General features: G+C 30.7%; 1 protein-coding gene across 1 annotated transcript; it reads right to left on the bottom strand.

The window, feature by feature from the left end:
* Nucleotides 1-2,939: 2,939 nt before the first annotated feature.
* LOC115705684 (stearoyl-[acyl-carrier-protein] 9-desaturase 6, chloroplastic) lies at nt 2,940-6,381 on the bottom strand. The gene is made up of 2 exons (XM_030633086.2): nt 5,570-6,381; nt 2,940-3,709 (listed from the first exon to the last, which is right to left on the bottom strand). The coding sequence occupies exons 1-2, from the start codon at nt 6,143-6,145 to the stop codon at nt 3,143-3,145; spliced, it is 1,143 nt and encodes a 380-aa protein (XP_030488946.2). The 5' UTR covers nt 6,146-6,381; the 3' UTR covers nt 2,940-3,142.
* Nucleotides 6,382-12,551: the final 6,170 nt, after the last annotated feature.

Here is a 12,551-nt window from a genome sequence, read left to right as displayed (position 1 = left end):
ATTAAAGGATTGAGATCCATCCTCTAGCCAGCTAAATGCTCCCTTGATGATTTCGTCTCCTAACCACATCGCCAAAAATTAACAATCCATCCACACTGCAGGACTCCCCAATCCTCTCATTTTTGCTATTGGCAGTAATGATGGCCCGCCCTGCCGTGCCCCAACGAAAAAGAATCAACTTGCTAGCTCATCAGGTTTCAAGAGACATTTGGCTACTATTGGAAATGAGCAGAGAGAAATGCTGAAGAGACATAGGCCTCAACCACGTCAAGACGTAGTGAAAGTGGCCTCCAGTGATGAGGCAGGCACTGTAGACACACAAGCCTGCCAAGACTCATGAATCTCATGAGCTGGAACGCCCAAGGTCTTGGGAGTAATCGAGCATTCCTAAATCTCTTCCTTCAGGTTAAAATGCATAAGTCATCTCTTCTTTTTGTTATGCAGTCCAGAATTCGTAAGGGTTATGTTGATTGTGTTAGGACTAAGTTGGATTTTGATTTTGGTTTTGAAGTGCCCAGAGTAGGATTAGGTGGGGGGCTTTTGCTTTTTTGGAACTTAGACTTGAATGTACTTATTACTAATTTTTCTATTAATCATATTCACTGTTATATCTCGTGTGCTGATTATTTTGGTTTTAATTTTACTACTTTTTGTGCTGCCCCCAATCTTGTTAATCGTCTCCATACTTGTAAAATTCTTACCAGGCTTGGCCATTTTTTAACTTAGAACTATAAAAATAATGGAAACAGTAGAAATGGACCCTCTAGCCATTTTTTGACAGTTTATTAAGAATTTCCAATTAGAAGTCTTAGACCCCTATGGACCTTGAATGACCTGGAATTAAAAACATCAAAGAAATGTTAGATTGGGCTGTAGGGAACACATATTGGCACCTAAATCACACTAGAAATAATTTAAACCATCTTGATTTCTTTGGTTCAGATAATAGGGCCATCCGGTTACTTCTTAAGCCCCAACACCATCCTACTAATCATGCCCTTACGAACAAAAGATTATTCCTGTTTGAAAATACTTGGCTCACTGAACCAAACTAGGATGATGTGCTTGTTGGGTTTTCTGCCCTAAATAAAACTTATTTCAATATAATTAGATTTAGTAATTAATAAAAGATCAGAAATCATTTTCTGTTGCATAGTTCACATGATTTATTTCATGATTATGTTTAATGTATAAATTCTATTAATCGAGAACATATATATATATTTGTTCATGATTATAGTGTCGTCAGCACAGTGGAATATAATCATGATTATATATTCAAAAGTTTAAGTCCCATGATTTGTCAGTGCACTGGATTTAGACTAACATGATAATCGGCGATAAAGTATACTTACACCTTGGATAAGTGTTATGTCCTTTCTAGGGCATTAGCAAAGTATACCAGTATCAGATGTATGGAGTATACATTGGATTAGACCGATATTGATCTTGGATAAGATATCATAAACTTACCGTTATATCTTTCTAAGTCAATATCACTGGTTGATCTTAGGTCTATGGATCTTAATTTTGATATGGTTAGGTTCAACTTAATTGTATTATTTATGTTCTTCAATTTGTTCGTTAAAGTCGATCAATTGGATCTTCTCATGATGTACAAATTAAGGACATAGTAGTTCAATTGAGTGGGGGCGCTAATCATAGATATGGAATCTATATCTTCTATAAGTATTTAGAAGTGAAACGATGATTTCTTTTGAGCTTGGCTGAATAAAGATAAATGATTGAGATCTCATTTCAGTAATTATATTAGTAACTGAAATATCATTTATAGGTAGCTAAGTATTTTAAGGATAAAATACATTGAAGGGTAGAACGGTAAATTTGTTCCTATTCGATGTAGATCATCTAAAGAGGATCTTTGACTATTACGATTGTAACAATGGATAATCATAACGTATTTATATCTTGGTACATATAGAGCATTTTATATAATTGAGAGTACAATTCTAAATCTATAGTGGCACAAGGCGGAATTAATAAGTTAGGAAATTTACTTTGTAAATTCTAGATCTATTTATTGGAAGCTCGATTATATAGGCCCATGGTAGCCTCAATAGTTGAGATAATACTGCTTGCAGACTCGGTTAAAATAGTTACCCTTCCCACACTTGCCCTCTTTGTGACTTGCATCGTGAGTCTGGCCAACATGCTCTATTTGACTGTAAGGGTGTTAAGAAGGTGTGATCAAGTACAGTTTTTAAACACTCTCTTAGTGATTTGAGAGGAAAAAACATCATTGATATACTACTTTTTCTATGTATTATTTGGAATATTTGGAACAACATGATTTTTTTTGTGTTCAGGAACCAGCAGGAACAATCCTCCAGGATTTGTCAAAAAACAGAGGATTTTTTTGGCCTTCTACCAGCAAGCTCAACAACATCAACGAATTCATTATCCCCCTCATAGCCTGAATTGAAGGAGTGGCTACCTCCAAAGATAGGAAAACAGAAGCTTAATGTTGATGGCACTATTTCAACCAGGGAAGGAAAAACGGGTGTTGGCGCCTTGATTTGAAACTCTTTAGGACAAGTCGTGGCTGCTATGGCTAAGAGCCGTCATGGACTGACCCCGAAAACAATCGAAGGATGGGTATTATTACAAGCTTTATGCTGGTGCCGAGAGAGCAGCATTGAAATTCATCAAGTGGAATCATACTGCTTAAACCTCATCTCAAACATCCAAACAGACGATCCCATTTTTCTACATATGGAGCAATTGTGAATTCTTTATGGCAGGTGTTATCTTCACTCCCCACTGTTTCCCTTCAACACTTTCCACGACAAGAAAATACAGAAACACATAACTTAGCTCAAATGGCTATTGGGTAAGATAACAATTGGATTTGGAACGGCAATGACCCCTACCCATTTTCGCTGTAATTTATTTTAGGTCATTTCCACTAAAAAAAATTATCAAATAACTCCTTACAACCATATTTATTGCACTATCAAAAGATAGAAAAAAGAACTCTCGCTAATTCCCTAAGCAAAATATAACATACGAAGCAACAACATAGATAAACATACTAATTATAAGAAAAAAAAAAGGTAAATGCTCACTCTTTTTTATTACACTAATAATTCATGTTTATTTAAACCCTAATAAATTTTTCCTTCTAGAGAAGAACCTCCTTGTTGAAAACCCAACTAAACTTGACACTAAGAGGCCCCATCTTCCGTGCGCGCTCATCAGCTCGCTCTTGCAGCCTCCTAATTCTCGGTGCCAGGCCACAAACATAGTCTTGCGCTCTTTGAGCTTCGGGTTTCAACCCTTCCATCTTCTCTAACTTCCACTGTCCGATTAAGAACTCCAAGATGTTGGCGTAGTCATCAGTTGTGTAGACGCCGAGGCGCTGAGCCACAGCCGAGAAATGGTGGAATAGCATGGGGTCGCATCCATCGTACATAAGGAAGGCCGGCATTGTGATCTTTCTCCTCATCATTTCTTCAATTGCTAGCATGGCATTATTTGGGTCAACTTCTAAGAGCTTCTCGGTCACTTTTACGTACGCAATCTCGTGACGCTTCTCATCGGCCGCAATAGTCCCACAAATGCGCGCCAAGAGTGGGTTTCCGTTGTTTTTCGCTAAGCGGGCCGTGTTGCCGTGGGACACAAACGTGGCTCGTTCTTGAAATGATGTGTACACATAAAACAAGTATGGATTGTTGTTGAATCTTGCATCCTGATCCAAAATAGTAATAAAGAATTTCAAACTATGGAAACGACATTCAAACACTAGAAATTAACGACAACAAAAAGAGGAAAGTGAAACCTACTGAAGAATATAATTTAATATTTAAGATGCATGGTTTAATTGGCACTTCTTGAGAAAATAGTTATAATTATTATAATAAAAAAAATATATATTGAATGAATTGAAAGAGTAGTATAGAATGAACAATATTTAAGAAAATAACACGAGACAATATATCTAACTAATTAATGAGGTAAAACAATATAAGGAAACAAATTAATATATGTACGTACGTACTCACCATGCCAACTCCGATCAAAAGCAAGGATTTAATAAGACAAATATTAATTAAAGATATCGAAAAAAGTAGCAAAGATAATTATTAAACTAATCAACTGATCAGTTATATCTCATTACGTTCTGTAAATATATAGTGTTATTATTGGCCTAAGTAAATAAAGTAGAGAATTATTAAAAAAATGTACTGTGATGTGTCCACGCATTTTAATTTAAAATAAAATTAAATATGTACTTCTAGTATGTCTGGAAGATTGTGGTGCGTACTTGGACACTTAATTAACTCAATTACAACCGAAGTCAAAATATAAATGAAAGCCTTAAATAAAATTAATTAACTGGTCAAAATAATTATATGATATTTGTAGAAGAATTTTATTATAGCAAAAAAATTTATGACAACTTCTCTTAAGTAAGAATGAACTCATAATCTAACACAATATGACTACAAAGATTTCCTCTAACAATTTCTTCCTCTTTATAGCATTTAATTATTTTGGGTTCGTTTGTCACAGTTTTTAGTTTTTTAACTGTACTATAATTAAAGGTACTTAGTAAATAGTTAAAAATCAGTTTATTGAAAAATTATTAAAAAACTGTAGCTTAAAAATAAAATTAGTAATCTAACTTTAAAAAAAAAAAAAAAAAAAAAAAAAAACTGTTATGAAGTTTGATTAAAGAACTCTACAATAAATTTATTTGTACTAAAATATATTTACTTATTTATTAAATATTACTTAAAAAAAATATTAAAAATAAATTATATTATATTAAATAAATGATATCCAATAAATTATATTTATTGGATATTTAAGAAAATATTTTATGGCGCAAACCACATAAATTAAAGTTTTATATTTTGTAATATCAACCTAAAGTTTTTTTTATATATAATAATTTTTTAGTATAAATAATTTTTTGGCATAAAAAACAAAAATTCTGTATAAATAATTTTTTTGGTATATATTTATATTTATAATGAATTAAACTATAATATAATTACTATTATAATTAGTTACTTAACAATTCATAATATAAAATTTTTAATTTATTAAAAACTTAAGGCAGCTTTTTCTTACATTTTAATTATAATTATTTTTTCTCACAGTAAAGTATAGTTGCAACTGTTTTTTAACAACGTACTTACTGTTGGAAACTAACCTTGTCTCACTAAAAATTATCTTAAAAATGGGATTATACTGATCAAATGTCAAAGGCATGTAACTTGCCAACTTAGAAGGTGTAATTAGTTATTAAATTAAATTTTATGAAATCTGATATATATATATAAATATATTTATTTTTTTGTATAAAGTTATTTTACTGATAATAATAAAACACTTTACCCCGCATTCGACTATTCAAATGCTAGGAAGATGAACTCAATATGAAAGTCCACAAAAGTGGCTTATTTACACTTGCTAACACATTTTAAATCAACCTTTTCGAATATGTTCATTAAAAAAGAAAAAATAACTAGCAATATACGTAAACATAATTAAAATTCTATAATATAAACAAAATCTTACGTATATATAATAATACACTTACCATGCCAGCTCCAATCAAGTGTTGGATAGTACGTTCAACCATGGTCATATCGACCCGACCCGTTAAATATAAATAGGTACGAAGCAAGTCACCATGGCGATTCTCCTCGGCGGACCATGCGCGGGTCCACCGAGCCCATGGACTGGAGCAAACTCCAGTCTTATCCTTAATGGCATCAATAGAATTCATAATGGTCTGGTATGTAGGCAATGCTTCCTCCGTGATCATATCTCCAACCAAGACAACAAAGTACTCATCTGGAATCTCAGCCGCACGATCTTGAATCGAACGGATCTGATCGAAGAATTCTTCATCGACATTATTATAGGTTGGGCTTGGTAACAAATCTTGGGGCTGCCAAGATTCCTCCACCGGCTTTAGCAGTGGGATAATTGATTGGGTGGCCCAGCTCTCTAGTGACTTGAAAACTTCTTCTATATCCGGCGACATCGGTGGTGGTGGTAAGGCCACGGCGGAGACTCGGAATCTGGGCTTTGGTGATGGGCTTCTCAGTTGGAGATTTTTTGGGCTTTGGAAGCCACTTAAGGCCTGCCATGAAACTTGTAGTACTTGCATGGCTCTTGGCAAAGCTTTGAGATCAGTTTATTATGTGTTTTTATTTTGAAGAATGACTTGAATCTCTGTTTTGATTTTATAGAGAGAGTCCCATAAGTGACACTATAGCTACACTACTAATATTGCACATGTTTGTTTGTGTTGTTTGGTTTTACTTCCTTGGATTTACTTAACTTTTGCTTTGAAAAATCTTAGCACGTGATAATTGGTATTCAAATCTCTCAACTACGATATTCAACTTGTTATGAAATTTAGGTGTCATAACGTAAATATCAAAATTATTTACCTTGATCCAGTTAGTTGGGTATTTAATTGTTTGAAATATGGTAATTTATATTTATATACCAAACGAGACCTTTTTTTTATAAAAAAAAAATAAAAAAGAAAAAAAAAAAACTCTTCATTTTTCATCCATATATCACACATGCCTCCCCACCCCATCATCAAGTTCTTCTTCTTTCAATTATTTTTTATTTTTTTTAACTTTGCAAAAATGTAATAAACTTTTAATATTATTAAAAAATTTCTCTCCCATTTTTCTTTTCTTTCCATTTATTTTTGTAAATTTTAAATGTTATATATTTTATAGAGATGTTGATCAAAATTATATTTAGTTAACCAATTAATAAATAACAATATATATTAAAAGGAACCACTATATGCTACGTATAGTATAAAAAAATTAGGATTTCTCGTTCTTAAATTTATAGTTACAGGAAGTTGTTTTTTTCCCTAGTCAGGCCCGCCAATCTTCCCTAGACATAGGTGCGACTTGATTGGGATTGTGTTTTGCTATTATGATTCGATTTATTAGTCTTGTCTCTGTGACATGTTTTGAGTATTTTAGTCTTGTCTTCGTGACATGATTTTGAGTATTTTAGTCTTGTCTGTATGACATGGTTTTGTTTTGTTTCGTTATTAGTTTATTTTGTTCTTCGATAGCTCGCCATCAAATTACTATTAGTGGTTGGGAGTAACAAGTTCTCTGCGACTGAAGGAGTAGTTAGTAGTGCAATTACATATCTTGCACAATAGTTAAGTGCTCAAGCTACGAGGTTGAATGAACATGCTGCAACAATTTTTACAAATGTGTCTTCTAAGCGGTATATGAAACTGAATATAGGTGTTCTTAAGATTAATTGTGATGTTGCAATCTTTTTTATCTGATTTATTTTTAGTTATTTTGTCAGACGATCTGAGAATTAAGCGACTGATTAGTTGGCTTATTTTTCTAATTCTAATCTTAATGTTTCTAGCGGGGAAGATGTCTCGATTGGATTACATGCTATTATTTTAATTGATTGCTATTAATAAAGTTTCATGATTTATTCAAAAAAAAAAAAAGTACCAATATTTAAATTTAAACAAAATTTAGTATAAACAAGTATTTTCTTATTTTATCTCTAAATGTTACAAGGTTATATATTCTAAATAAACTTATTTTTATAAAATAACTAGAAAACAAAAATTTCGCGTTGCGCGATCTTAAGAAATCTTAAACTATATACATTATTAAAAAAAAGTTTATACTTTTAACAAATGTTAAATTAATAAAACACTAATTAATTATTGAACAAATAAAATCTTTATTTACAGTTTATAAATAATAAACTATAATATTTTCTGAATGTGAAATTTTTACAAAGTTAGATCATTAAAAAAAAAATGAAATTTTCAAAAAATAATAAAATTTTATTGAAATATATGATCCATCGATCTTATCATTCTTAATCTTAAATATATAGATTTTTTTTTAGTTATTAATATATAATTAATTTATTAAAATATTTTTCTTAGAAATTGATAATCATTATTTTTCAAAAAAAAATTAATAATCACTAATAATACACATAATTTTTTTTCACTATCAATTAATATAAAAATCTATATATATCAAATAAAACATTATGTAAATTTTTAATAATAAGTTACAATTATATTAATATCAATTATTATTTAATTTTTTAATAATGGATATGTAACTACTTAATTAATTAGTTTTTAAATAAATTAATTAATTAACATTATTCATAATTTATAATTAAAAATTAAAATTACCAAAAAATAAAGAAATTAGAGGAAAAAGAACATACCGCACTACAAGAAATGTCACTTTTACCAGCGCATTTCGCAAACTGCGCTGGCAAAGAGATTAAAGTTTTACCAGCGTACATTTGCAGTGGCTAAAATCTAACTTTTACCAGCACATTTACCCGCTGGGAAAAGTCTTTTTTGCCAGCGCTTTTCATTTTATGCTGACAAAAGTTCTAATACCAACATTGATTTGCCAACCCCCTTTTGCCAATACATCATGGGTAAATTCTATTTTACCAGCGCAATACCGACTTTTGCCAGCACAAAAATGTGCTGGCAAAAGTGACATTTCTTGTAGTGCCGCTACCTCTTTAATTATTATTTGTTTTTTTGTGAGAAAATTATTATCATATTATTGTTGCATTTATTTTAAATAAATATGATAAGTTAAATGATCATGTAACTTAGATCCTAGGGATATCTATAATTAAACAGAAACAAAGGGACCCTGGGATTATGTGTAGAGGAGGACTACGCGCTAAAACTGATTGAAAAGTTTTCAATGAAAGAAGCTAAGAAGACTAGTCAGCCTATAACAAGCCAGTATCATATTTCTAAGAAAGATTGTCCTACTACTGCTAAAGAAAAGGAGGAGATGAGCAAGATTCCCTATTCTAATTTTGTTGGGTTAATAATGTACCTAATGGTAAGTACAAGGCCTGACTTAGCCTATGATATTAATTAGTGTACTAAGTAAGTACATGAATAATCCAAGAAAGCTTCACTGTCTAGCCATGAAATGGATATTCAGGTACCTACTTGGATCTACAAAAACAAAGATGAATTATAAGAAGTCACAGGAGCCAACTAAGATAGAAGGATACTGTGATTCTGACTATGCTCGAGACATCGACACTAGGAGGTCTACATCTGTCTATTTCTTCTTAATAGGTGGATACTGTGTAAGCTGGAAGGTCCAGGTGCAACCTATTGCAACCATATCTAGTAAAGAAGCTGGATATGTCTCAGCTACAAAAGCTATCAAAGAAGCAATTTAAACTAAAGGATTTATAAAAGAGCTATATCTATTAAAGGAGAATCCTATATTCTATTCTATAATTAGAGTTGTATCCACCTATGTAGAAATCTAGTTTTTCATGACATAATAAAGCACGTGGAGATTAAATACCACTTCAGCAAAGAAAAAGTGACACAAAGAGAAGTGTCTATGGAACAATTTCCCACAGAGGAAAACCCTTCAGACATAGGGACTAAAGTGGTACCCCTAGCAAAGTTCAAGCACTGCTTGACCTAGGGATTGAAAATGGTGGATTACCTTGAATGGTCATCGAGTTAGGACCCATTGAGATTAAATCAACTATCATCGATCAATAAGACAATTTAGGTAGAATTTGTTAAAATGAATTCTCTTATTTGGCTCAAGTGTTACACAAAATCAATTATAAGCAATTATAAACTTACCCGAAGGTTTCAAATTACATCTCAACAGAATAAAATCCTAAACTACTCAAGCAAAAATTTTTCAACTACTTACTCCAACTCAGCAATATTTTGGGCCTTCACCAACAAACCTTACATCATCTATACAAACCAGATCTAAGGTCAGAACTCCTCGCGATAGTTAGAGAGATTCAATCCAGAGTGTGAGAGAGATGAGTAAGAGAGTTTAGCTCCATTCGTGTTTATTTTGAGAGAAAAACAGAAGAAAAGTTAGGGAAATCTTTGTAAAAGAAATAGAGAGAAATTCAATGCTTGAACGTTTGATTGTCATTCAAAATAAATTTACTTGAAATCAAGAGGGAGATGTAAACATACTTGATTTTTGATAGTGGAATATCAAGCATTTATTGGTGAGCTCGACAAGGATGTAGTCCATCTTTTTAGGGGTGAACCTTGAGAAAAATCCTTCTGTTCTTCTTCTATGTTTGAATTTTTGAACCATAATATCTCTTCTCTTTATTTCTTGTGTTTTTCATGTGTGATTTTTGTGTGAATATCTAACCCTAACAAGTGCGAAGTTTCTCAGGGTTTCTCAAAGTGATTCAAACCCTAGAAATTGTGATCTGATTGTTTTTGTTAAAGTGGTTATTGGATCAAGGGGTTATTGGGCTGGTATCTCGATTTTAAGACTCATGGACGCATGAGTTGCAAAATTGTAAAAATACTAACTTATTCATTTTTAGTTAGTCTAATAAGATTTTATTGGTCCAAGGTTGAAAGAGTAGCTAACTTTCAACAATAAGCTTAAACGTTTTCACTGCTTTCTCCGACGCTGCTCCAGAACCCCAACTCCAGAATTGAACTCAATCACTGCCACCAAATTGCCAACCTCGATAGCCTGTCATCTGTTTGCCAAGTAGCTTGTTAGTAATTACATATCTAATGGAGTACTAAAAAGGCGGTGCATTGCTATATTTTAGCACACTTAACAAAAATTACTACTCCATTGGTACTGTAAAAGTATGCAAAATTTTGGATATGCTAAAAGTTGTGCCAAATTTGATTCAAGATATAACATTATCTCAAATTTAGCCCACAATATATATTACTTTTTTATTTACTATAATGTCACTGATTATTATAATTCATTGACTTTTACTCAATTTTACATTTTGTATTTACCATATTATCATTTTTTAAATAATAAAAAATAATATTTTTTTTTATATTCTCAACAAAATATCAATTATCAATATAATTAATTATTTTATTTATTTATTTTACATTTTGAGTATTGGAGCACAATTATAAATAGTGTACTAAATAAAATTATTTTTGTGTCAAATTTAACACATTTGAATCTCTCATTAGAAATAGTCTCACATCTTCAATTCTATTATTCTGCTATTTTATAGGTTAAATTGTGGTAGTTGTTTTTTTGTCTTTTGAATCTTGTCACGATTTTAGAGTGATATTAGTTTTAGTAACTCTTATTAAAAAGGATTAAATTATTGAATTTATGTACTAATTTAAAAAGTCTTCAAATTAAGGGGTTGTTTGATTAGATGTAATGTAATGGGAATTGTAATTGTAATATGAATGGTAATGTAATGGAATAAGAATTGTAATAAAAATAGTAGTATGATGTTTGGTTTGACACTGTAATATATATTGTAATCAAATAAAGTAAGTTGTATATTGACAAAAATATCCTTAGTTTTATTACTTTTAATATTTAAAATTTAAATAAAAGTAACAAAAAAGGGCAAAATTGATATTTTTAACAATGTAATCATCATTACATTAGTTTTGTAATGTAATGGGAATTACAATACATAATGTAATGACCATTACAATGTAAAGCTATTACAAAGTTTTAAAAATAAAAGCAAATAATGTAATGGTAATAATAATTTCATTACAATTTTCATTATACTAAACCAAACATGCTCTAAACGTTTACCCAAAAGCTAAAAAATCTTCAATTTGATTGAGACAGCCATCCTTTTTTTTTTCTTTTTTTTTTTGGAAAATGAGCGTTAATTACAACTTCTTTCTCAATTTCTATGTTTGAAACGAATTTTTTTTTCATGCATAGAAGTATTCGTAATAGTTACAATATTATTCTAATACTTTTTTAAAAAAATAATTTACAATATCAACAATAGAGTTCCTTATATTTCAGTTAATCCACGTGTGTTTAAAAAAATTTAAACTTGTTTTCGATACTGTAAATTATTTGAAATTTTTTTAAAATTTACAAAAATAATGTTGTAATTATAATGAACACTATTAGAAAAAAAAATATTCCAACATATATATTCAAATATAAAAATTAGAAAAAAAGTTATAATAAAATATTGTAATTAAAACTCCTTTTCTTGAAATGGACACTAATTATATCATCCTTCTTAAATTAATAAGGAAAATGCTAAAGGGTACCAGTGGTGTCTAACACCCTCCTATGTGTCAATATCGCTATTGGTCCAATTAAGTATAGTTTAATCTAATAGCTTTTAGGGAGTATTACTAGCCAATCGCAATGCGACATATCGAGAAAGTTCTAGACACTTCTGGTACCTAATAGAAATGCTCAATTAATAAAACTAGCTAAAATACGAAACAAATCTAACTAAAATTAATTAAGTAGGTTGTAGGTGTAGAACCATAAATAAATTTGTCTTCTAGAGTAGTACGTAGTAGTAGTAGGTAATAATTAATTATTAGTTAACATGCAATGCCTTGACAATAGAAGTACACTTTTATGTTCCATACTGATTTGGGCAGTCACACACCACAAATAAAACATAGCTCATCCGAAAAAATAAAAGGCATAGGTATATGGACCCAAAAAATTAAAGAAAAAAAGATAGGGACAGTATGGTGGATAAATTTTTAATTAAAATAAATA

The sequence above is a fragment of the Cannabis sativa genome, chromosome X, assembly GCF_029168945.1.
Source record: "Cannabis sativa cultivar Pink pepper isolate KNU-18-1 chromosome X, ASM2916894v1, whole genome shotgun sequence".
Taxonomy (NCBI): Eukaryota; Viridiplantae; Streptophyta; class Magnoliopsida; order Rosales; family Cannabaceae; genus Cannabis; species Cannabis sativa.
The sequence above is the reverse complement of the archived record's forward strand: the minus strand, read 5'-3'. Positions and strand labels throughout refer to the sequence as shown.